Genomic DNA, 27072 nt, shown 5'->3' with positions numbered 1-27072 from the left:
CGGCGTCGATCTTGAATAATCGTGCCCGGCCATTATTAGATTCATCGATTACACATCGATCCATATAGTCTGACTGTATTTTTACGACCGTCCAACGTGGTTGCGCAACGAGTTGCAAATTTGCATCGCGGTGCGTCTGTTGATATGCAGACGTGGACACAGCGCGTACCAAATTTAGTCGCCGATTGCCGATGGAAAATTTCACGATTGATTCGTTGATAGTCTATATCTGGATGTTTTATATTTTTATATTATATTCTTATCTTTTACATCATATTATGACAAATGTTGTATTTCTCCAAATTTTTAATTAAATTAACGATCGAGGACCATATTGTAAATGCATTTAATAAAAAATATTGAAATTTCTATTTTAGAACAAGATCGTCACTCTCCGGAGTTGCGTGCCCAGATCTTCTCTCAAAGTAATGTATAAGCAGCGCCGGGGGATTATTGTGGCAGGATAGAGAAAATTAAAACAGAAAAGATAGATCGTTTGGCATGTAGTCGCTCACGAAAGTATTTCTACGCTTATCATAGAGAACTTCTATAGCCATGATAAAATTACATTCTTTTTATATTCACAGCTGCAGAAAGTACTTGTATTTATAGTTACAAAAGTAATTAATGCATTTACTATTACATTTATTATGTACTAATTAATTAAACCCGACTATAATAAATTTTATATAATTTTTAGTAGGGAAATATTCGATAATTGTAGAAAAATAACCTTTTGCACCGTCGTCATTCGCACTACGGCAAGGAGGGGAGAGGTAACTCTCAACGCACCACGAAGTTCGACGGCCCGCCGCGGTCGAGTAGTTTAACATGATCCAATGTTAGATATCGCTGAGACAATGTATCTAGATACTAATTCTAAGGCGAAACTTTTTTTATTTTTAACGTTTCTTGACACTTAGACAACCGCGCGCGCTACAGCAAGCTATACGCTTCTTACCGCACTGGACAAGCCAACTTATAGGATGTCCACCGCGCCCGCACAAACCAACCTTACGCTGTCCACCGTGTATTTTCCCAAGTAACGAGGACTAATATTCACTACTTGAAAAACAAAAGAAGTTTAAAAATTATTTAGGTGGTCAATTATATTCTGCAGTAATGATTTTGTTTAACGATTTCACATATCGTTTATACAAAACATCAAATTAAAAGTATATATTAAAAATATAAAAAAATATCGTTAAAATTAAAAACATTAAAGATGACTAAGATAGAAAGATGAATAAGATGACTAAAGATAATTAAGACGACTTGAACGTGAAATTAAAAATTCATAATGCATTTTAGTATTTTTTTACAGTGTGGTATCGTTCAATTATAACTTTATTTAGTCATAACTGATAGTGTAACTTTTTAATTAATTTTAATACCACTAAATTGGTGTATTTTATCATATACTGTACTTTATAAAAGCAGAAAAGTGTCACAATTAATTGGGAACAACTCCCGGTAAACAATAACTGATAATAACAACAAAAAAGAAGAAAACGCCTTGCTAAAGTCAAAAAGGGAGGTCTCCCCTTTTGGTCACGCAGCGATGTCCTTCACAGAGGGGAGATCTCCCCGTACGGTTGGCTAAGTGTTAAATTGAACTTTTACTAAGGTATTTGTGAAATCTTTCTGATTAAAACGAGAACAAACACGATATAATTTACTTATAATATATTTACTTATTGATATGTATTTAATGATCATTTATTAAGTAAGCAAGTATGCGCCAGATTATATTGTGTTTGGTCATTTTAATCAGAAAAATGTAAAAAACATGTTGGTAAAAGTTTCGTTAAACACAAATAAAAAATGAGAAAGTTTGATTTTTGAATTAAAGATTTCAGCTTATCGCGAGCCTTTAAATATTTACCGAATGCCTCGACTCTCAATCCCTCTTCTTCTTTCACTGATATTGTCCTTTTCTATGTTCGGCACGACTAAGATCTCAGCTTTCAGAAATAGAATTGTGTCCACCTTCACATAATTGCAAAACTTGGGCGCCGATTTCTGTGTGATTATCGCAAGTATTCCGTACTTTCTATGATTACAAAAATTTGATAGTATAGGAATAAAATATTGCAATTTGACGCATATAATATCTATCTAATATAATAAATCTATTCTATTTCCTTTCTATTACTTAAGATTTATTAAAACTGAATATGTATTATCCGTTGCTAGATTCCGATACATGTTCAAGCGGAATAAAATAATTATTTTTGATGTATCTCTTTCGAAAATTGGAAAATTAACGTTCCATTAAGTTTGAGTAAACTCATTATCGCATTAATTACACTTTCGTTTAATTGACTGTTATTATCCTTCGTATGCTTTTCCCATTATTATTATATAATACGATCAGTATTTATGGATTGATGATAAACTCTGATACGTTTCACTATTTCAATACTTGCGCACTATTACCGCCTATAGATAAAACTGTGTTGTAAGAATATCATGTAACTGGTATATTCATTCACGAATTTGCTAATAACTAGGATAGTTAATAGCTTGTTTTTGTTATCTCTCGATCCTTTCCCCTTTTTAATATAAACAATTTAAAAAGTGTATTTTTCAATTATTCATTTAGGAGTGTCATTAAAACTATGGGAAATTAAAAAATTAAGAAAATTTGTAGAATCAGTTTTTTTTATGTATAATAGGGCAAAATTTTTGTATTTATTAATTTATTTCTTATAGATGTGATTTAAATCTTCATAGAGAAAATATCATACAGTACATTATACATTATACATCGTTGAACAATTTACAATTATAATACGAATTATCACGTTATAAGCTTTCCAAAATTCTTCGGAGTTTGAATGACTATCAATTACATTACACAAAAAAAAGCTTGCCATTAATTACGTAAAAAAGATATTATATAGTATTAATTTATATGTAATTCTAATAAATTTTAATAGTATTGACTATTACAAAAATCTAAAATTATCAAATAAATAGGTACACAATTTACTTGTTTTACTTAAGCTCCTAGTACTATTGTCATGTCAAAGATGACTACAATACTTATCCCTATTAGATTTATTGAAATGTCATTAATATTATTAATCATGCTTACTGTTAGACTGGCGGATATTTATGGAAATTTGCATTTTTATAATTATAATAAATAAAGTGGAGCCTGGTACTAAATAAAGTAGACAGTACTTTACTTTAGGTATTTTATATATTTTTACATATCATATTCTGTGCATTTTAAAATGCATCGAAACCACCCGTCTTTTCATCACATAAATTATAGAATAAATGTAGAATGAAATATCTAAAAATTAAATAATCTAATCTGAATCTAATTTTATGACCTAACGACATTAATTGAGGATTAAATTATAATATATGTATTCACAAACGTTATTATATATAATTTCATGCCAAATGTATTGCATTTTTGTCTGTCTTATCCACGAGGCAGGGTTAATGAAACAAAGCATCAACTCGAAGGGAGGTAACATACACCTTTTCGTTATTTCTCACAATCGCCTACGCCTGGCTGCTCACCAACATTGAGACCCTGGTTTTCTAAGAATCGAAAATAATCACGCTTTCCTTCTCTCTGGCTTTTCCCCTCCTTCCTTTCAAAAGCATCGTGCATCGTTGAAGCAAAACGGAAAGACCAATTTTATTAGCGATTCCTTTCGCGTTCGAATTATTTTCCGGATTCTCCGTCATTGAACTAATTAAATTTACGATTTAAAGAAAAAATGTACAAAGATATTCTATAAATGACATAATGAATCGTAGAAATGGTTAGTTATATTTGTCAGAGTACCTAAGAATTAATTTTATATAGTTGCTAATTAAAATTTGACTAATTTCATTTTAGCAAACTAAATATTATACACTTGTACGCTATAATAGTGTCATATGAAAGTTAATTATTGGTGTATAACTAATAATCTATTATTCAATTTTATAAACTTTCCTTTTAACATTTAATATTTTTGTACGACTTGAAAATAAGATATTCCAAATTATTGAAATTTTGTCAACACTGTAAGAAATACCTATATAAGAAAAGCCATGTTTTATTAACAGAGACATTATTGTAGCATTATAACTGAAATGTATTGGAATCATAACTTAATATTAATGGATAAATGATTGAAGTTATCAGATAAATTTCAAAGGAAGATTACTCTAATGTTTGTCAATGAAGATCAGCTTTTATTTCTTTTATATGATTTTCTATTGTATGAAACAATAACTAATGAATTCTTTCCTTTCTTGTTTCAGGTAAGTCTATTTTGAAGTCTATGAAGCAGACTTTTTGACCATCCCGAACACACTTTTAAGAGGCGTTCTTTATGCGTTCGACACACGGAATGCCAGATTATGTACGCGTAATGAGTGAGTTCGTTTCTTTTTGTACTCTCTCGTTACATCGAATCTTCCCAAATGAAATTACCTATTCGCATTTTTTATTGGTTGCATATCAAATACCAATCCAGCAGATATGACTATGGTATCATTGTTTAAAAATCTATTAATTTTTACATTTATTAAAGATTAATTTGAATGTTTAGTAATTTTTTAATTAATTAATTTATTTTTTTTTGTTTATTTTTCTCTAATTCTTAGATCTCTTGAAAATTAATTCGAAAATTGACTAATTTTTTAATTTGTTGAAAATTAATTCCAAAATTTATCAATTTTTTAATTTATTTATTTTGAAATCGATATTTGTGGGAAAAATTCGGGATATCTTTGTTCTGTGTTACACAATCGAAATATTAAGTTTTAAATTAAAGGTTTTTGAAATTGGAATAAATATAATATTATGCGACATAGAATTCGATAAAACCATCTACTAATAGCTTAAACAAAATAGCTTAAGGTAAAAAAAAAGAAAAGAGAAAGATTAGTTGAAATAAGCTAATACGTATGTTTATAAAATTTCTAATACAATTTTTTAGCGAATTCTAAAGCTTAATGTATATCGAGTTATTTCATTAGCTCATATCATAAACATAACGCTTGTGCATTCTTTTAATCCCTTCATGTACAAATTGAGCCTTCATAACTCGAAATAACAGATATGTGTGCACCTCGCAATAAACAATCGTATCTGAACTACCCACCATATTCCTGGCCCTTACATTACATGCGTGCCACTCGCGCGCTATATATTATAACCTATATTGTCGTTTATTTTCCTAAATAAACGATCGATTTCTGGAAAGTAAATTTGTTAGCTCCGAATTCAAAAAACATTAACTTTTGTACAAATTCTTCTTAAGTCGTTTTCGTTTGTTAAATCTCTCTTAACACCATAAACTCCACTACTAGAAGATCTTAGCTGTTTTTCTTGAGATTCGGGTTACCGGGGCTCGACTATACTTTTACCCGGCCATGTCATTATCGGATGAATTGCGACGGTGCGTAAAAATCCAGTAAAATGTTACTATGCATCTTGGAGGGGTAGAGCGTGTTTCATAGTCGCCCACGCAATCCGTCGACATGATTTATGACGATTCGAGAAGATTGTGCAAGACGCGTTGCACGGAAATCCTGGAAGATCGAAGAGATAATTTTTAAGCTCAAAGATGATGCATGATATCCTGAATGAGAAATTCAATAGTGTCGTGGAAGAGATCCGCGCGAGGTAAACTATCCTTCCTTGGTAGAAGTTGTGCGCTGTCGTCATCTTCATGAAAACACTGATGAGAATTGATCGATGTTTAAGTTCAGGGAAGCTTTCTTGGAAAATATATCGAAATTTGGGAAAATGTATCGTACTTATTTGTTGATAATGAGTATTTATGATGTGTTAAATGTTATCTGAGTTAGAAAAAGATATGGTATTTGGGAAAATTGTGTAGTGATTTATGGAGTTATAATGCTTAGAATAGATAATAAAGATTCGATTGCAGTAAACATAATAAAAATGACAGTATTTTCAAATAGATGAAATTTTCGTTTAAGACCTCATCTCATTCATATTTACATGACATTTATACGATAAAAATTTTGTAATTAAATTCATTTCTCAGATCCATTCCTTTATACGAATTGTTTTTGAATTACAATGTTCGAATATCTTGAAATAAAATACCCAAAGAAATATAATTAATATACATTATTCAATGTATAATTATCTTTTTATAAATGTGCAATTTAAAACTTCAGTTTCTTTCGGAATTTTTTTATTCCAACTAAAGAAATATTCAATGAGCTCATTAACTTTTGCAATTGATATTAATTAACATTGCTGTTTCACATTAAAAATTAGAACATATTCATTTGTCCTACCAAATACTTCTTAATAAATTCATTAATAACGATAACGATAACAACACACATGAATTGAAAACATTTTATCAAAAAACGATGGACATGTCTTTTGACTCTAAATAATTTCATATCAATCAAGACACCGAACGAAACTATCATGATTCTTTACACCTTCTTGCAATTTCAAACAGTTCTCGTAGCTAATATCTCGATACCGCCAGATTTTTGGAATGATTATGGCGAACGTACGCCACGACGGAGAATCTAGAGAACCGTTTTAGAAATTCTACTTCTTCCTAGAAGTTATGTTGTTCGTTAGAATGACTTTAATGCCTCAATATGTATGTATATATATTTATATAAATTATATTTATTTTTATGTAGTTATAAATAGTGGAATATGAAATTTTATTTATATATGTTTATATACATAAAACGAATAAAAGAATTAATAAAGAAATTTATAATATCTAAAAAAGTTTTAGAAATATATTTACGAGTAGTATTATCTGTATATGTTAAACCTACATATTATCTATTTTTGAATTTATAAAAATGATATTTATTTTAAATTTAAATGTTGAACTTATAGAAATGATACTCATTTTAAACTTAAATTTTGAACTTATGGGAACGACATTTACCTTGAATTTAAGTTTTGATTTTATATCTTCGATTTAAACAAGCAGCTACATATATCACAATCCAATTCGTTCGCACAAAAAGTTTCACATAAATTGCTGAAAACCTCCGCCATCTTGTACCTAATTTACAAATTCACAACGTTCGCCTTAATTTACCGATTCTTCGACACGTAATTAATAATGAAAAGCAGAAAAACACATATCTCCTCGATCCAATTTGAACATTTTAGTTTCATCGTAATAGAAATATCTGGTGAAACGCGTGCAATGTGTTAATGTTCTTAAAGTTAATCGATCGATCTTGAGGATCGAAGCAATTAACGTCAGGATCGCCTCACAATGATGAACGTTCATCATTTTAAGACCGGTTTCCATCCGTGACTCACCATTGCGGATTCTATAAAATTCCACTATCAATGCGCCTCTCTCGGATTCCCCTTTGCTTTTACTCGATGCGCAGTTTTTTCTTCTTTTTATTTTATTTCTTTCTTTTCCTATTTTGTTATTTTTATAAATCGTTCTATATACCCAGTTTCTCTTTTTTCTTGTTTTATGTTTCGAAAAATTTTGTAAGAGGAATCGAACATTTTATGATTCTAGTGGATAGAACAGTTTCCAGAAAGAAGTAGAATGTTTCCGGAACGGTTCTTTGGATTTTTACTCGCGACGTTGTGATCGTGATTATTTCTCGAAAAATTAATAAGGTATGATTTATGTATTTATAATTAGTTGAGATTAAATGGACTGTTTTGATAGATTTCTACTCTAGAGATTAATAAAAGATTAATAAAGATTAATAAAATAGAATTTTATATAAACGTTATATAATCATTGAGTCTTACTTTTGCCGTCTTTAATAAGATTTTGCCATATTACCAAATTCATTAAACATTAGTTTTATGGTACTGTAAACTATAATTGAGTCTTTGCTTCGGATAGAGAAAAGTTGTTCAAAGAGTTTAAACTTACTATATTATAAATGCGATTTTCTTTGAGGATTGCTCTTAACACGTTGCCCATTGTAAGAAACTTGGGCTATGTAAGTCGCGTGAAATATATAGTGCTTCTCAGCAAAAAATAGAGAAAGAAGAAAAATTGTCTGAGAGAAAGTACATTTATTCACATTTGAACAATCTTATCGCTACCCTATTCGAGGATAAAATAGTTCCGGACAGAAGGAACCAGATATTTACAATTACATATTACGTCTGTCGTTGTATTAAGGGTTAAAGTTGTGTTGTGTTATTTTATAATAGGTATCGAGAAAAAGATGTTAGACTGATTGTGGAGTCGACGATTTCGTTGGAAATGTTCGCGAAATCGGCTACGGGCATTGATAAATCTTTTGGCGGATAGAATTTCTCTGGGAATAGCGTCGGGAGTTTCTACGTTCTTTCGATGGCACCAGTAACCTTTTGAAATATAAATTAGCCGCGATAAGACGCCTTTGTCGGCTCACTTTGCGTGCCGCTGTTGCGATCACCGTTTTCCATCCTGCCACGGCTAGTAACTGCGGTGCGTGCGCTGTTCAGTTTGCACATGTGTAGCATATACCAACCGCGAAATTCTCCTTCTCGGTGAATTCGTAATCAGAAGCCTGTAATCGCAATTACACATCGTCCAGAACCAACTGCTTTGTGATACGGTCGTATGGGGAAATAATTCTTTTTTGTTTCGATTGCCTTGTTGAACGTGGAAAAGGAAAGATTTGTTTATCATGAAGCTCCGCATCTTTTAGAGTACCGAAATAATCAAGGTTTTTCGAGGTGTTACACACAGTGAAACTTCTTTCCTGGAATATAGTGACTCACAAAAGTATTTGACTACCTACAGCACGTTTTCTATTATATTCAGTTATCACGCAAAATCAAAATAAAAGAGTCTAGACAGCAAAGAGTTGAATGTTAGTCTAGATATTTATTGAATTTCGCGCTAAAAGAGAAACTATTTTGTGTAATGTTATCAATTTTAAGCATAGTTGATATCAAGAGAATCAAGTTCATAGTTGTAGAAAGTAAGAAGTATTTATCACAAGATTCAATTGGCGTCACAAAACCACTATTTTTAATTTTCTAAGAAGATTAATGACGTGTTCGATGATGGATTAATTCTGCAGATATATTCGTCTTAAAAGTAACGTTATCTGAGAAAAAAATAGTTCGTCATCATGTTTAATACTGACGTAAAGAGTTCTTGATAACTAAACTATGTTATGCGTAATACTCTAAATTTATCGTCGATTAAAATAGTACCGGTCATGCTATCGAAACATCGAACAACTTCAACATTTTCTTCTTTAATTTGTTTTTTTTTCGTATAAAATATGTATAAATATAATATATATATTATATCATATATTACATATATATCATATATAATAGTTATATAAATAATATAATAATATTATTAATTTTATTAATTAATAATATATGTCATATACTTTAATTTATTACCATATACTTAATTACATGATATATATGCATTATATTATAATATTATTTATATTATTATTATATATAGATTATATGATATATAATATGTAAATTATATAACATATATAATTATATAAATATATAATTATACTACTATACTACTATTACTATTAGTGTTCATGGCAATATCATTGGTGTAAATTGCAAATTATTTGGATCAATAAAGTCTGTTTATTATTATATGCGGATTAGATTACGTTTATGCAATTTTATATTTTTATAAACATAGCTAAAGAACTGAAGTGTAAATAGAAAATTGTTTAATTTACTAAATATCATAGTTAGCAGATGCTCTATTTTAGACATTTTTGCATATTATATATGTACATTCTCTAGATTTTTGGAATCTTAAATTCTCCAAATATGCATAAACCGCAGTTTATTTATTATGTAATATATATTGCATAATATGCAATATTAATAATATAGTAATAGTACAGTATAATAATAATAGAAGTATTATTAATATTATTAACATCAATGAGAAAATCAATAATTAAGAAGAGGTAATTAATGAATATTTTTTGAATAACTATTTATGATTACTGTTGTACATAACCTAAAAATGTCAAGTTACTACAATTAGCCAATTTGTAACTTGTAAAATTTTATTAATAACGTTAATTCGCTTTTCTTGTTTGTGGTTCTTAAAAGTACACTAGCCTTCGTTTTACAGTTTCGCTTCTATTTCGTTTCTTATTTCAAATTTTCAGTTCTATAATAAGCAAGGACAGCCGCATTTATCAAGCTGACAGAGTTGTAGGTGGCAGCCATTTTAGAAGTTAGGTTTTAAACAGAAAGATTTCGTTGACAATTTTAAATAGCTCCACTGGTTGTACTAATCGCCTTACAAATAGTAGATGTTTCTTCAAATTTTGATTCAATTTATCGTCTAATAAATGGAAAAACTTTAAAACATATATCGAAATTTCGATTTAACAAATTTATTACTCTCTGGAATCAGGAGCTTTTGTATCTAGAATTCTTGGATTATACTTTTGAGATTTTATAATTATTAGGTTAAGTCGTAAATTTAATTTAATTTCTTAAACACAAAGAAAGATAGTTTTCGTAATTGAATTAGTTGGACGTACTAATAAGCTAGGAATTTTCCTATATTTCCTCCGTTATTCGCAACTTACGCAATTACATGTCACTATAGAACATTATAGAATTCCCCAAAGTATGATTATCAAATTTCCAACTAATCGTACATTTTTGCAACCTAAAACCGACGAATATTCCCAAAACATAAAAGCATCGATCGTTGATAGGCTCAGAATCTCTCACATCAACTATACATATGTCTCGATGAAACAATAATTTCAGTATCGTTACTAGTATTAATTTACGTAACTAGGCGGAAAATAGCCAGGACAGTTGATTTGCTCGTGTTTCGTCGGCTCTGCAGGTTGCGGTCACTGCGGAGAGAGCGACGTTCGAGACTGAATTATTATAGCGGTACACAGCCGGAATATAGAATCTATGTGCATTATGTATATGATATACGTTTATATACGATGTACATACATGTGTGTGATCATACACGTAACTGCGTTTTACGTGTAGATGCAACATAGGGAGTCGGCCAATCGCCGCTGCTGGACGATAAACCTGGAATTGATCCACGTATTTGTAAACCTGCACCAAAGCACAGCGCGTCCTGTTTCGACGAACCTCGTAAAACCGCAGCTTCGTTTTACGACTCATTTCGGAATCTAATTTATCGGTCGGCAACACGTCGTTGCGCGAAACGCTCCCAGACAACTTCTATGCCTCGTTTTGTTTGACTTTCACATTTTTATTTAATTTTTCATTTATTGTTTTAGACCTTTAACACATCATTGACCGGAGACATACTTATATCAAACGTGTTTAGAGAAAGATATAGTTAAAATTATCGTACGAAATTGTCAAAACTTAAAATTGATAAAGTGTCCATTATAGAATAGTGTGATTGTGTTTATCATTCGCCTTTTGTCATGTTAGATGTTTTTTTACCTTTTGTATGGTGCATCACGAATTTTTAAGTAAAACTCTTTCTCTGATACTTTGTTCGAGCGATAATGCTAGTGATTCGGAAAGTAATACTTCTTCAGAATATATACATGTAGGTCTGATTCATTACGATGTGAATATTAGACTAATGAAACGACAAAAAAACTTCGTGTTCGATTCTGATACTGAAAGTAAAAATTGCACTTACTGTGCTGGGGCATGTTCCTTTACTTGCAGAGAAACGGTTTGAAAACAACGTTTTACAGAAATTAGAAGATTTTATAATTAATAATCTGCAGAGTGTTAGCCAAGTAACAGAATCAATCTTTGATAACGACCTTTTTGATTTTCTCATTTCTCAAACAAAGATGTATCATCTATAGAATAAGAAATCATATAAAATATATGAAAGAACTGTAAAATAAAGTGATATAATCAGTATTAATGTATTAAGAGTTTCTAAGAGATTAAGTTTGATGGATCAAATGAATGCGTCCATATTGACTTAGGATGAAAGACAGTCAGGCTCAAATGTTAGTTTCGGCATAAGTCCCCTTATAAAATATCTCAAATGTTTTCCATATATTTAATATTTTCGTAATGATTGCATAATAGTTACTTAATAATTTAATAAAGATTGCGAAAATATAGTTACATGGTTGTTATGTTTATTGAGAATTGAAAGATAAGACATTTGCAGAAAATTCAATTTTATCTCGTCGTACTTCAATTAAGATTCAGATCGAAAAGAAATTACTTATTTAATGCACAACTTTTGTTAAATTTGTATTTAAAAAGATCAATAAGATATTATGCAGGGTCATACAATATCATTAAATAATGTAATCAAATGCAGAATAATTCTATGCGTAAGAAAAAGGAAAATTTTTTAGATGTTCTCTAACGGAACTTAATTTTTGTTTCTTTTCTTTAACGGAAAAAATCTTTAGCAGAAAAATCTGAACGATAAATTACGCACATAAATAATAATTATTTCATTTTTTTCATTATTTCGTTTGATTTGAGATTAGGGCTGAAAAAGCCAATTTTTAACGTTTCTAAAGAATCCTATGTCATTTGCAATAATTTAGAAGTGCCAAAATACTTATGAATGATAGTGTGCTTCCATTAATAAACATCAAAATTTCGAACTGAAACTAACCCAATCACAAGAAATGGATTTTCTCTTTTCATACCGTTTCTGCTATTTGCAGGCATTTTTACAATTACATGGCAAGAAGTAAACATCCTAAAACGCATTCATTGCGATTCGGAATCTTTTATAGCGGTATATTAAGGTTATCCCTAACCTTTCTTAGATTACGTTTTATCTAAACGACTTAAAGATTTTGATGCCCCCCGCCCCCCTAATTGAGTCAACCAAGTTCTAATAACTAAATTAAGAGTATAATAAAACTATAACTAGTGTAGTAAAATTATTGTTAATTTGACTGTCTTTAATGAATATAAATTTAAAAAATATGAGAGATTATGTGCATGTTTTCAACTGTCGAACGAACCTAGTACAATTATGGCAAAGCATTAAGTTTATTTAAATTAATAGTAGGCAATTTTTAGCTAATGAGACAAATAACATGTAAAAATGTTATACAAAAGAAACGCCAGGTAGCATAAAATACAGCGATGAGTTTTTATATAATTACATCGACGAAAGTAACGAATTTAATTGTCTCATAATATTCGAAATTGCTTTCTTATGGGGATGTTCGTTTCACGTTGGAAAACACTGCTTTGCGACCATCGGCGTTCTCAGGATATGACACGTATGTCACGTAGAATGTCGAAAGAGTAAAATCGTTCTTGTCGGATCCGCGTCATCGTTTCCTAACGACCCTTAACGACGATCTTAGCCTAACCTTCTCAACTTTTCGTAAGTCAACCGTCCCCAACCGTAAGCCAGATCTCTTAGTCTTTTTCCTGATCCTTAATGGGCGAGATGGCTATTATATCTCCAGGTGCGTGTTAGGCCAGCAGGACACGTCAACTTTTGTCCATGACAATAATTCCTGTGGCACGTCGTCAGGTAGACGATGGCCTGAGATCGTCTTACTACAAGTTATAGAGTTCTTTCTCCTTTCGGTTCGTATCCAGTGACGCAAGATCGTTCCATCGGTAGCCTCTCGTTCCAAGTTTTTCGTTGACCAGTTTCTGCAAACAATTTTGATTAACTGAAAAATCTTTAGCGTTTCTAACAGTAGATGCAGAGAATTTTGTTTATTTCTTTAAAATTGATCTGTTTATAATTTAAGTGAGTTTTTATAATTGCGCAACTAATAATGCTTATGTTTAGTTTTACTTATGTTCTATGCAAAATATAAGTTGACATAACTTAAGCATATGATATTTATGTTTCATATTAAGTAATAAAAAAAAAGAATTATTATAATCTATCAAATATTTAGCCTAAATATCAATGTATATCACGTAAGTTTTATAAATTAATCAACATAGTAATTTCAAGTGTCTTACCCTATACTTTCCACGTTTGCTACAGCAAGCTGGAAGATGTTATAAAGGGAAATGGTTCGCCACTTTCTCGAGTGAGAGTTCGACTTTTGCGACGGTGTGTTGTTTCGTGCGAGACTGAGGAACTTGTGATATTTGGGTCATCGATTTAGCTCGAATTTTGCGCGTAGTTGCTACATGCTGGCTATAATAATCTATTGTATTAAATGCCTAAATTGCATTATATCGAGTATCGTAGAATATTCGGATTATATTCGAATCCTGAGCGCCCTGGATTCTGGCTAACTGCAATACGCTTACCTCTCTGTCTTTAGATAATTTTTGTTGATTTTACTATTTTATTAGACAAATTTTATTTATAATTGCTTTTATTATTAGTCATTATGACTGTTTTTTGTATTTGACATTAATTACGTATAATTTTTACTGTAATCTACAATTTTTGAGGTCCTGATCTCTATATATATATGTCTCAGTAATTCACTGACAAAGAAGTTTGAAAAACTTCTTATTCCTTCAGACACAACTGACAAGTGTATTCTATTAATGTTTTGCTAGTAGTCGACGATCGCTTAATCAGCTAGCGCGAATCGGTTGGTATTTTATCTAATAAAAGGCTAAAAAAATCGTGTCTGGAAGCCACGAATTAAAATTGATGGATTTTTAACGTATTTTGAGATAACTCTCTAATGAGATTTTAATCATTAACTCCATTACAGAAATGAATCTATAACAAGGCTTTTGTTAAGATAAAATTCAACTCTTCATCGTATAGTTAACATATTATATACCTAATTAAGAGTTACTTTAATGGCAGAGCGAGTTCTCTCAGAACATTAGTATAATTATATCTATAGTTTGAAATATTAAGATTATCTAAATTTTATTTTGTTTTTCTTATCTGTTCCAATATTTTGATTATAAAACAGTCTTTCAATTGAAAAATCTAACAAGTTACAAGTACTTGATGTACGATCTCTATGTAAGGTAGATACTATCTTAATAAATAAGTACTTATTAAAAGTAATAAACAATTTTTCATAAAAGTAAATAAAAGTATTTAAAAAGAAAATAAAGAAGTATTTTGTTCGGTGTAAAGAATGTTAATTTAATAACTAATTGATATATGAATATTTTCATAAAAATCGAATTGCACGTAATAATGTATAGATACGTTTTGAAAAATTTCGATAATTTATTTAAACTGCTATTTTGGCTAAAACAAAATAATTTGTCATTTTTTCAATTCATTAATGTTACTAATTGGTAAATTATCATATAAAGAAACCTTGGTTTAAGGAAACACAGAAAGAAGGCGACTCGGCGACACATGTTATCAATATAAAGAAAAAAATTATATTTTTATTTCCATAAATGAATACAGGTGCCATTCCAGTCTAGTTTCAAATATATATATATATTTACTAAAATTTAGCTAAATCTGCCTAACTTCTTAAAATTATTTCTCAGGAAAATTAGTAGCGCCAGAGCACCAGATACGGTTTTGATCAATCTCAATTTCGTAGACTGGAATTCTGTTAGTTACGAAGTAAGAAATAAAATAGTTTTCTACTAAATTGAATTTTGTCCTGTTTCTGTGTATATCATTGAAATATTTAATAATTCACATTAGGGAAATCTAAATTCATCCAAAACTTTCTAACCTCATAACACTATATCCCTGAAAAAACATTATACAATCTACAATCACAATCTCAAGATCGTAGGTTGAAAGTTTCATGTGGATCACGCGAGTCCTAACGTATCGATCTACATCGATCAATAAATCCGCGATCCACGGTAGCCGGAACGTGAATTGCTTTAAGGAAAATCATCTAACTCAGTACATTGCATCTGGTTGCTTAAACGAAGAGCGATGCTCTGTTGCACGGCCGTGTTCTGAAATGCACTGACCTTCTATTGTTCGCCGACAAATCGCCGTTCGCCGAGCGCGGTTTCACTTCTTGCTTGCTACCTTTTGCGCCGGTTTACCGATTCGAGGACAGAGAGAAAAGAACGAACCAGAGAGAAGAGATGGACAGGTAGAGCTGCGTGTAAAATCAGGAGGGAGAGAAAGAGAGAGAGAGAGAAAGAGACAGAGGCGGATTCTGTGCTCATCTTGTGAAGTCGGCACGAATCCTGAGCTGCGCTGTATCGATGCATCTTGACCTTTTTCCTGGCCCTTTCAAATGTCATTAAACCAGAGGCTGGCACGATCTCGTTGGAAAAGGCCTTGAGTGGAAACTCCACGTTGCTCCATCGAGCAGAGGCTCGACGGAGGAAATTAAAAACGGAATAAATTACCGGTGATGGTTTGGAACGGTTGCTTTGTGAGTTTAAAGACGTCTACCTAGACGATGCCAAAACGTGTATTTAGTTAGAATAAAATGCAATCGAGTGCCTTTGAACATCAGAACGATGATTGTAGTTTGATTATTTTGGAATAGATCATCTACTGTTTTTTTTAGACAATTTAATTGCATAATAAATAGTATTAGTAGCATACATTTCTATTACCTTTCCATATTTCGCGAGTTGTGCCCGGCGTTTTCAAAAATTATGACGCTTCTAATTTTTTACACTAGGATAGATTACTTGTTTTTAATCATTTGCCCTGGAAAATAATCGATACCTAACCTTATTAACTAATTTATTATTGAATAATTTTGTTACAGGCAAATATGATAATGTTCATTTGTATATCATACAATGTACACATATATCGTATGCATATCTTGCTTTTTTCATTATATATAAGTCATAATAGTTCTCCAACATTTTGTAGGTTAGATCGTATTATGAGAGATGTAACAATCTGTAAGAATTAATATCTTTACATTGTATACTACCTATGCACACAATGCTTTCTATACTCTATATAATACAGCATGCTTATAATATTTTCATGAGATCAATATAACAGATGCATGATATCTCTACTATACAGGGTGAAACGAAAAAAGGGTTCATAATTTCTAGGATAGATAGTACTTGTGAAATGACGAAAAAAATTCAAATAAACTCAGGTAGAAAAAGGTATATAGTTTCAAAGCTATAAACAATTTTTTGTTTCGGTTAAAGCAAGTAACTTTTTCGCTTCAGGAGTTATTGTACCGTATGGAAGCAGTGGATTATCTGTCTTTCTAGTCTATGCACGTGTCATAACACAGAATTATTCTGTTATGAAACGCGGCGTCGCAAGACATATTTAGTTACAGACCTTTTCGTGATTAGCGAACAGTTACAGAGCTAATACAAAATTTTCTCAATGCGGTAAAAATGACATCGTATTATCGTAATCAAGAAACGGCAGATATGCGTTACATCTATGGAATTACCAATGGTCGCACTATAGTAGCACGAAAACTGATTATTGTACTATTTACGCGGCAAGATATCCAAATTAAAAGATACCATCTCCACACATTGTTTAAGAAACTCCATCAACGCCTTTGCGAAATCGGTTCATTTGAAACATGACATTCGTTCGGGAAGGCCTACGTTTGCTTTAACTGCTACTCGGGAAGTCCGCGTCTTAAAGACAGTTAAAGAAAATCCAGGAATATGTAGTAGAAGAGAATTTCGGCATCAGTGAGAATCAGTCAGCGTGCTGTGATGAAAATTCTTCATATATAATAATTATTATGTATCCGTATCATTTACAACGAGTGCAGGCTCTCGTTCCATCAAAATATCCACCGAGAATCCACAATTTGTTTTACGTATTTCGTTTACTGACAAAGCTGCATTCATTCGAAATGGCATTACATACAATAAACATGTACAATACTTATGGGTGGAACAAAATTCTTTTTGAATGTGTGAATGTAGATTATCATATTTTAGGACCTGTCATTTTATCAAATAAATTAATAGTCATACCTGATCTTAATTTTTTAATAAATATCTTACCGTTAATATTACCCATGAATTTCAGTGAAAGATTAGAACAATGATGTATGCACAATGGAAACCCAGCTCATTTTGCTTTCAACGTCCGATAACATCTAAATAACACTCTTACTGGAAGATGGTTTGGATGAAGTGGACCAGTGCCATGATCTCCTCAATCTCCTGATTTAAATCGTCGTTTTTTTATATCTTTATTCAATTATTTCTATTTTATTCACTGTTAATGATTTCTGATTGAGGAACTAAGATTGAAATAAGAAAATGATTGGTAGTTAGAAATTGAAAATGCAGTAGCATTGTGTTTAGTAACGAAGATTTTTAATTGCCTTGACTTTAGCTTTCTCAAATCGATTAAAATATTTTACGTACATTTAAAATACACATATGAAGTCATGTAAATCTGCACTGACTATATTAGAGTCGCTTTGCAAGATTTTACTGTTATGTACGGAATTTTCTATTCTGTATTTCTACTAGTATTATTTAATGCTATATGAAGTTAGAGGTTTTAGATAGCACTGTAAAATCTTTAGATAAATATTCTCAGGTACTTGTAATAAAATTAAAAAATACCTTTTAGAATTTTGATTGTCTTGATAATCTTCCAATTGTTAATTAAGAGAATAAATTATGTTTTATAAAAAAAGAACAACAATAATAAAACATGAAAAAGAAGAAAACTGTATCTGTTTATAAAATTTAATTATAGGAATAAATTGCATAAAATTTTTGTTACGTCTACTTTACATCATTCTTTATATAATTATATATTTATTTAGAAATAGACTCTGAGCACTGCTTAATGAGTTTTTTACTCTGCTAATTATTCAGATTCTCAACTCATGAAAAATTCATATGAATATTGGCTTTATTGAAATTGGTCCATAAGATAGCAGACATTTAATAATACGTACGAACGCACTAAATAATTCTAAAAGTAAATCACATCCCTGTTTATAAAAAATTGGTTGATATAATTGGTAAGATACAAACAGCGATATGTTTGAACTTTTTAGTTTTCTTTTATTTAACATTATTATTAAAAATAACGCGACTTAATGAAAACAATATAGATACTTAAATAGTTAAGAAAATAATGTGAAAATGGTATAAGTTATATATTTGTTTCTTATGCAATTCTTGTTTATTTGACACTGTTGTATCAAGAAGTCACAAGAATAAATTAGATGTATAAGCAGATTTGAGAGTCCATTATGATAAACTAATTCTAAGCATCGCTCATCGTTACGAAAGAAAATTGATTATTCACTTTCCTTATATCTGACTGAAGCATCATACAAACACAAATGTCAGCGTACAAAAGTTAAAATTACATAAGCATCATGAATATTTTTCCAATTGTCTTTTGTTTATTATAAGCCCATGCATTCATTTAGTGAAACAGGTACTTAACTTTAATTTGATAATTTTATAACTAATGGAAATTAAGAGAACCAACAAGGAATTATGACACACAATGCAATTACTTTTAAGCAGTTATTTCTCTTATTTCCAGTTCTTACAAACTAATTGTTGGTTACTGCATATTGAATTAGAAAATTACTGATTCGCGCTTAGTTCGAATTTACAAAGTCCGAAACGAGTAATTTATTCGATTGGTCGTTATACATAATATGAAGCCACCTCCGTTATCTCGCAATAGTCGATAATTTTAATCTCAAGAACGAAATTCTATGCTCTACAAATAACGTACATAAGCAAATTTTTCAGAATTTGCATTATATTGCAGATATAAGTGTTACTTTACAAGCAACGTGGAATAATTTTTGTAGTCTTTTCTAATAAAAAAACAAATAGTAAAAAAGTAAATAATGAAAAAAGTATAAAAAGATGATCTAAATGAACAGTAAAAATAAATATTGTTAGAGAAGCCAAATTTCTTAATGTTAAAAAATATTGAAATAATGCTATTCTAAATTCACAAATTTATACATAATCGTACTTAATTACATATTAAAATCCTTCTTCTCTTAGAAAAATAAAATGAAAAGAGAAAATTGCGATCTTCTATTTAAAATATCACCAAAATTCTGTAAGACTTTTTTGTTAAATTATTGTAGCAAAATTGAAAATTATAGGAAATTGTTAAACAAGAAAATCTTTATCGAAGGTTAATATAATTATAGTGGTACAGTAATCGGATTATATGATCTTATAGCTAACGGATGATATGAATTTCACGCGATGTTCAATAGAATTAAGGGATTACGTTTCTCGTCCATGTTACGTAAATTACATATTAGCTGACAATTGGTAAAATTCCAAATTAATTCATAAAAGTTCAAATAAATTTATTCAATAGTAAACGATATAAAAATCTGAAATGAATAAAAATTGATTTCAATAATTCGAAATATGAAATTATTAATATAATTTGTTAAATATGTCTATTACCCTTTTAGACAAATAATTTTTGAAGATAATTTCTGTATCGATTTTATCGATATAAAATTTAGTAGCACTGCTTACATTTACTATTCTCTTTTTATTATAATATATTATATTACGATAAATGAATAATGCATAAATAAATAATAAATAAACAGCGCGTGCGTAGTGCATAAATTTGATAAATATATAATATGTAATATACGATATAAATCTCAAAGAGAATGGTATTACTATTTTAAGAAATATATATACAAATTTTGAAATATCTGAACACTGATAATTTTGTTTAAAATAAAAAGTAAATAGAAAGAATAACCGTAGAAAAAGTAAATAGAAAGAAAAACCGGCATAAGATCATTTCAATATGAGTAACATATTGTAATTTTTGACGTCACAATCGAAAATGAATTTATCGATTATCTAAAAGTTAGCAATAAGTAATGACGATAATAATTACATTCAACTTTATACGTCTTTTCTGGTTGATGCATACATGTGTATTACATCATTTGCACAGATAAAACGAAGCCACCGCTAATTAACATAAAGACACACGAGTTGGCTGTAGAAAAGTATAGGAATATTACTATGAAGAAGAAAGTTATTATGAAGTAAGGAATATAGTGGTTAAACGAATTAAGACTTAGAAACAAGTTAAATATCAATGAAAATTATAAATCCTATATTGCATGGTCTTCGTCTTATTGTGGCGGCATTTTATTTTTCTTCCTATTTACTTTGTTATCTGGAGTGAACTTCAACAACTGATTGTGATAGCGCTGCTTTATTTCAAGTTCATTAAAATATGTTTAAATACGAATTTTCGCGAATTTTTTAGGATACAATTTTGTTAAAATTTTTAATGTTATCTAATTAAGTATTGATTAATCTGTATTGCTAAAATGGAAGATTTTCGTTCTAATAAGATATAAAAAATTAAAGCAAACAAATCTAGGAAAAATTCATAATAATGGATGTGACTTTTGCGTATATTATATTGTTACGAGAAAAATGGCACAAGCCGCTTAAATGAAAATTGTGTACAGTATATAATAAGATGTGAATATGAAGAACTTGATAATTTTCAATATTCCTCTTGTTAGATTAGATTAGAAAACAAAAAAAATAGATTTTGTTTTATCGTTTATTTAAGTATCTACTATATTTGAACTGTTGAATTCTATATATTTTTATTATCTTATATTCATTATGTAGATCGCAGACATTTACTGAATACAATTTCGATTACGTAATTTGATTTATAAATTCGAAAGTTACAGAACCTTAAGTGTATATGTTTGAATATTGCATTAACACGATAATTGATATATAATTTATTTTGAAAAATTGCATCATTGAATCTAATTGAATTTTCGTTGTAATTATGAAAAAGATTTTCAAAAATTTGCTCAATTTTTTTTCGCTACAATTTCCTCTTTCATTTAGATGAAACATGTACGAAAAAATCTAAGTACATATATAGTATCACTATGATATAAAAATTATTTTTCTCAAATCATAAATATTTTTTTATATTCTCGACTTATATATTATATGCACAATAGGATTAATAGGTTTATCAATTGGCGTGCCTATTATTTTTCTTATTCTTTTTTTTTTTCTTCTTTCTTTTATAACTTGACAAAACAATTACGTTCCGTTTATTTCCGGTCACCCGGTGTGCAAACGGTACGAACCGTACGCGGTGTGACAAAGTGACGATTGACGACGCCGAGATCCACCTTTAATCCCACTATCGCAGCTATACGAGCCAGCAGCAGCGGCACAAGGTGGCGGCGGAGAGGTAGCCGATGGAGGCAGGCCAGGGAAGTGCTGACTGCTCGGAAGAAAAGAGAGGGAAGGAAAGAAAGAGTGGCAGAACTCGCCAACGGATAAAGAGAATAGAAGAAGAGGAGAGGGACTGCTGACTGCCAGGGGAAAAGGCTTATAACCGTGGCGAACCGGTTTTCCGTATCTCCGATGACTCATCCTCCGCGACGACGCTGCGTCAAGTGCATTTCCTGGCCTGGCGCATCCTAACCTAAACCCTCCCTCCTCTGTTAGCTTTTCTGTCGTTCGTTCTTGCTCGTTTCTGCGTGCACGAGTTCCCTGCCTCCGTCTGACTTTCCAAGGTGGTCTTCAGTGGTGCTCAGACTTATGCGAGTGCTTTTTCAATTTGTCCAAGTTTACAGACCTTAATTCTCGTTAACTTCTTTACTAATTTTGGAATTTGCAATAGAACTTTAATTGGGAGAAGTGGATTAATATCGTTAGTGATATTTCAGAAGTCACAAGCTACAAATATTATAATAGTTAACCTTTTTTTGTATAAGGATCAATAGAATCGATAAAATGAATGATCATTAAAGAATTAATTACAATTTTGTGTAATTTTTTGGAACGGTGCATGCAAAGAATTTGTATATGAAGCAGTATAAGAAAATTTTTGTGAGATGAAATTAACGTCCTAACTAAAGCTAATGCTCCAAGTCTTCATACTGTATCAGTGTAAAAGTTTGTTGTATTACAAAATTCTTTTGTGTTATGAACAGATGTGTAACTGGTAACTTGTAAAATTTTATCAACAACATCAGTTCGATCTCGCGAGACAGTAAAATAGAAACTAACAAATAAGGTGGTTGGTAGAACAGGTTAGTAATATTCGAAGTAGCAGAATAGAAACAATTCCTTGCGAATGATTTTCTAGATCCTACAGTATTGATCGATGAGTCGCAAGATACTTAATACTCGAACAAACGGACATGTCAAAACTGAAAATTTGCGAAGTGCTTAATGAATGCTGTAGAAAAGAGAATCGTGAATATTACAGTTATGTAATGTCTATCTGACATACTGATGATAAATATTTAAGATTAATTTATTTCATGACCTTAGAAATTGATGGACATTTATGTCATTAATAGCTGTATGATCATTTTAATAATTCTTTATTACTTAACAATTAATATTCGAGAACTTGTTTATTATTTTATTTTAATACGTTCACTATAATGGTGGTCCTCGGTGATCTAAATTCTAAATAGTAAACTAAACAATTTTCAATAATATGAGTATGTTATAACATTGCCGGAGAAAAAGTGTACAAATGCGATATAATATTTTGTAAATATTAAATGATGATTATGATTAGATCGCGAATACAAGTAAAAATTTTAATTTTTTCAATGGCAAGGAGATAGAACGACCATTCTTGATGTTTACCATACGTATGGGGAGACTTACGAGATATTATATGTACATATAAACGTGTCAAGTGTATGTAATTCTTGTAGTATTGTATTTTATATTTTTTTACTTCTTTCTCTTTAATAAAGATAAATCTGAATAAATTGTGTTACACTTTAGTAATATATCCCTGAACACGTTAAAAAAGTTCGTATGGCTGAATATAAGTATTTACTAAATTTTTTTTTATATTTAAGTAGTTTATGTAGACTTTTATGGTGGATCGTAAATTATTACTTAGTATTACTTTAATTATTATTATACTGCTGTAAATTGTAAGGTAAATTTGAAAATAACAGGGTTTGTAACATCATCAAACTATTGTATTCTGTACTTTTTTATTTTTGGTCAATGTAGCTTCTGAACGATTAAAATGTTACGTTAATGATAGTAAAACTGAAAACTGTCTTTTTTCAGAATAATATATTTATAAATAAAAAAAAGTAAAACATAGGAAAATGAAAATAAAATTGAATCTTCAAATACGTATAGCTTTTAGCTTAAATTTTCTCTCGGTTAAAATTTTTGTATAATACACTATGATGTATTCATAAATGGTTTCTGCAATTGTTTAAATATTTTCAAGGTAGATTTTAACGAACGATCAATATGGCAGTAAAAAGAAAAAGAGTATACGAAACTAAAAACATTTCACGTTTCAATAACCGTTTCATGTAATCTGTTCTCACCAACCCACCCGTTTTACCGTTACTATAAACCAATATGTAATTCCATCTAACAGTACAAACTAAAATCTCGCAACCACTTTATTAAAGCCTCGTCTGAACTCTCGGGCAGCTCCACTAAAAACGAATTTCTATTTATCTCGTCGACATCGAAGCGCAATGAGCGAACGGAGCTCGTGCAGCAATGTGGAAGAGTATACGATTTCTCATCGAGAATCACGGAACACGATCCCCTTTCTTCCTCCCTCTCTCCTTTGCTGTTTGCAACAACGTGCGTCGAGGCAGCAACGAGATCGCGTGGCATGCACCTGCGTGAAATTGCACGCGGAAAAGATAATTCATTCGGTCGAGACTCGGTACAAAGTTCAAGGTGCAGCACGCATCGGGAAACAGACGGATATTAACCGAAGACAAACGGTATAAGCCTTTAGAAGAAACGTAACGAGGTTGTAAATTGAAGCATCCAGTTATTGTACCGCGATTGATTGTATACACTATGCAGGCCTCTCAGAAGTCATGCCGATCAACTTCACTTTTTTTCACTTGTGCATACTTTGAATGCAAGTCCTATGAAAGTAACAAATACTAGAGTAAAGTCTATTAACAATTTCGTCCATATTTAGTAGCCGAATTAGTGGTGATAAGTCTAAGTCTAATAAATATGAGATAAGTTGATAAATCTATGAATTTAGGTTTACTTTCAAAAAGAATATTCAGGTTTTTTCTTTGCCTGTATTAGCTTTATTTACTTTCTATGTACAATTAATAAATGGTACAAAGTTGAAATTAGATAAAGAAAAATAAGCGGGGGTATGTGTGGTAAATTAATTGATTCAACTGTGTATCTTGCATGATATCTCGCTTTTGTGCAATGTAGTAGTTTCATTCGAATTAGGTAGACCAACATAACCGCATTTTACTAGTCACATTATAAAGATAAAATAACAACATTTTGATAATGGGTTGAGCAATGTTTCTGCAATATTATCAAAACAGTAACTCGTATTTCATAGATTTATCTATTCTTAACAGACTAATTATTTATGATTTACTTGTGAAAGTTTACGCATTTATAGGAAGTTTAAAGATGCAAATTTGCAAAGATGCAAATATATAGTACGGAAAAATATATGCAGTATCCAAAATATAACACTCCTTATAACATTTAGTGGTAGATAAAAGAAATTTCTATTTCAAAGTAGAAATGGAAAATATGAATTTACATGAACACTTGTAGTTTATTTACGTCTCAAATGTATACAAAATACGTCATTTAGAATTCAAATTAATATTGAAATCTAAATTATTGGTTATTTTCTATGAATGATTGAACTGAAACTGTTTAATCTTCGCACAAGATAGAGTTACTTTAACTGCACTACTTCTATCATAAAACTAACAAAATAATTAAAGTGATTCGTTATTTCAAAACATTAAGTTGTATTTTTATTTCAAATAAAATTTGTTCCAATGTGATTCGCTCCATTGATGGCAATATGTACACGGTTTTCTAACGGGCTAGTTTTACTGTTTAAACGGTATTGATCCAATGAGGATTGGTTCTCTTCGGTTGACAGCGGTCCAATTAAAATTCGCCGGCGAATCACAGGCATTAAACACTGTTGGCTGCTTGTTTGAGGTCTAATTTAATTGTTCCCGTGATTACGAGTATGGCTCTGTTCTTTTTCTTTCGTAATGATAGTAATTTTCGTAGCGTTGCGTAGTGGCGAACGTTACGCGAGGATATAAAGGAAGAAGAGTGACGAATGAGACGGTGGAGCGCTTAAATGAGTCCACCGTGTGACACTCGTGGTAATTGCTAGAAAATTACCGGTCGTAAATATTATAGCGGAAACCGCTGCGGGAGTTGCGTGAAAAGGTGATAGATTGTTTGGGAGGCAAAGAGTGTCACATGAATGGAGTTCTTGCGATTTGTAATTGCAACTGAAACTTTGGTTAACTGTGTTTAACTGTTAATTGGTATCATTGGACCATTGAGGACTATAACAATTTAACCATTTCGGTCATTTTCGACCCAATTTTATTGTTCTAATATTAAAAAATACCTACTTTGAACACAATAAGAAAAGATTATTATTGACACGCATGAATTTTAGTTTCTGGATTATCTATAAATTGGACTGTATTGAGCATTTTCTTAAAATATTACAAATGCTTCCTGATTACTAAAACGAGAGCACAATTGAAGTACAAAAATATTTAATTTTGAAATTTGTAATATATTCTTATTCAATCACTGATCCCTATCACTGAGAAAATAAAGTAAAAAATAAACTTAGATATCCAAAATTTTAGCAATCTGACATACATGATTAATAGTCGTCTATAACTCATCGATACTATTTGAAAGTTAATGTTGTATGGATATTGTGTCGGAAAATGAAAATTTTTTAAAGAATTTGTTTAATTCGTTAAATATGCTATCAATATCTGACGTTATAAATCAATAATATATAATTTGTCAGTATTATATAGTACATGGTTATGTATATACGTAATGGATTAACGACGAATGAATTGAAAATAAAATGCACTTACAATAAATTTCTTTTATAATAAGATAGTAATAGCAGTAAAAGATAATAAAAAATGATATATGATAACACCAAACCGGATTTAAATTTCGAACAATTAAACGCTTCACTCTTCCAAAATATTGGAAACGAGGAGCGTATATATACATTTTCACGACATTTTCCCAATCTGTCGATATATCATGTTGATCCAGAAACACTCTGTGCAACAATACAAAAGGGGGTCGAGTAATTTAGCAAAGTGTCAGAACTCGGAAAAGTGGATTTATTTTTCATGACGACGTTGGTCGAAAGTGGTGGGGAGGGGGGGGGAATAAAAAAGAGAAGAAAAGAGGGGAGGGAGAACAAAATAAAAGAAGCATGAATG

General features: G+C 30.5%; 1 protein-coding gene across 11 annotated transcripts in view; it reads left to right on the top strand.

Annotated features, from left to right (window-relative positions):
* The window catches only part of LOC126914695 (protein scalloped), a 333396-nt gene that overhangs the window by 73328 nt on the left and 232996 nt on the right, over positions 1-27072 (top strand). For 5 of the 11 annotated variants that reach the window (XM_050718987.1, XM_050719000.1, XM_050718995.1 and 2 more), the window contains exon 2: positions 4276-4389. The exons of the other annotated variants lie outside the window; for them this stretch is intronic. In XM_050718987.1, coding sequence (XP_050574944.1) covers positions 4347-4389 — 43 coding nt within the window. In that variant the 5' untranslated portion in view covers positions 4276-4346. The remainder of the gene's footprint in view (positions 1-4275; positions 4390-27072) is intronic. 11 annotated transcript variants of the gene reach the window in all.

This window comes from Bombus affinis, chromosome 3 (genome assembly GCF_024516045.1).
Source record: "Bombus affinis isolate iyBomAffi1 chromosome 3, iyBomAffi1.2, whole genome shotgun sequence".
In the NCBI taxonomy this organism is placed as follows: Eukaryota; Metazoa; Arthropoda; class Insecta; order Hymenoptera; family Apidae; genus Bombus; species Bombus affinis.
This window is presented reverse-complemented; position numbering and strand designations above follow the sequence as displayed.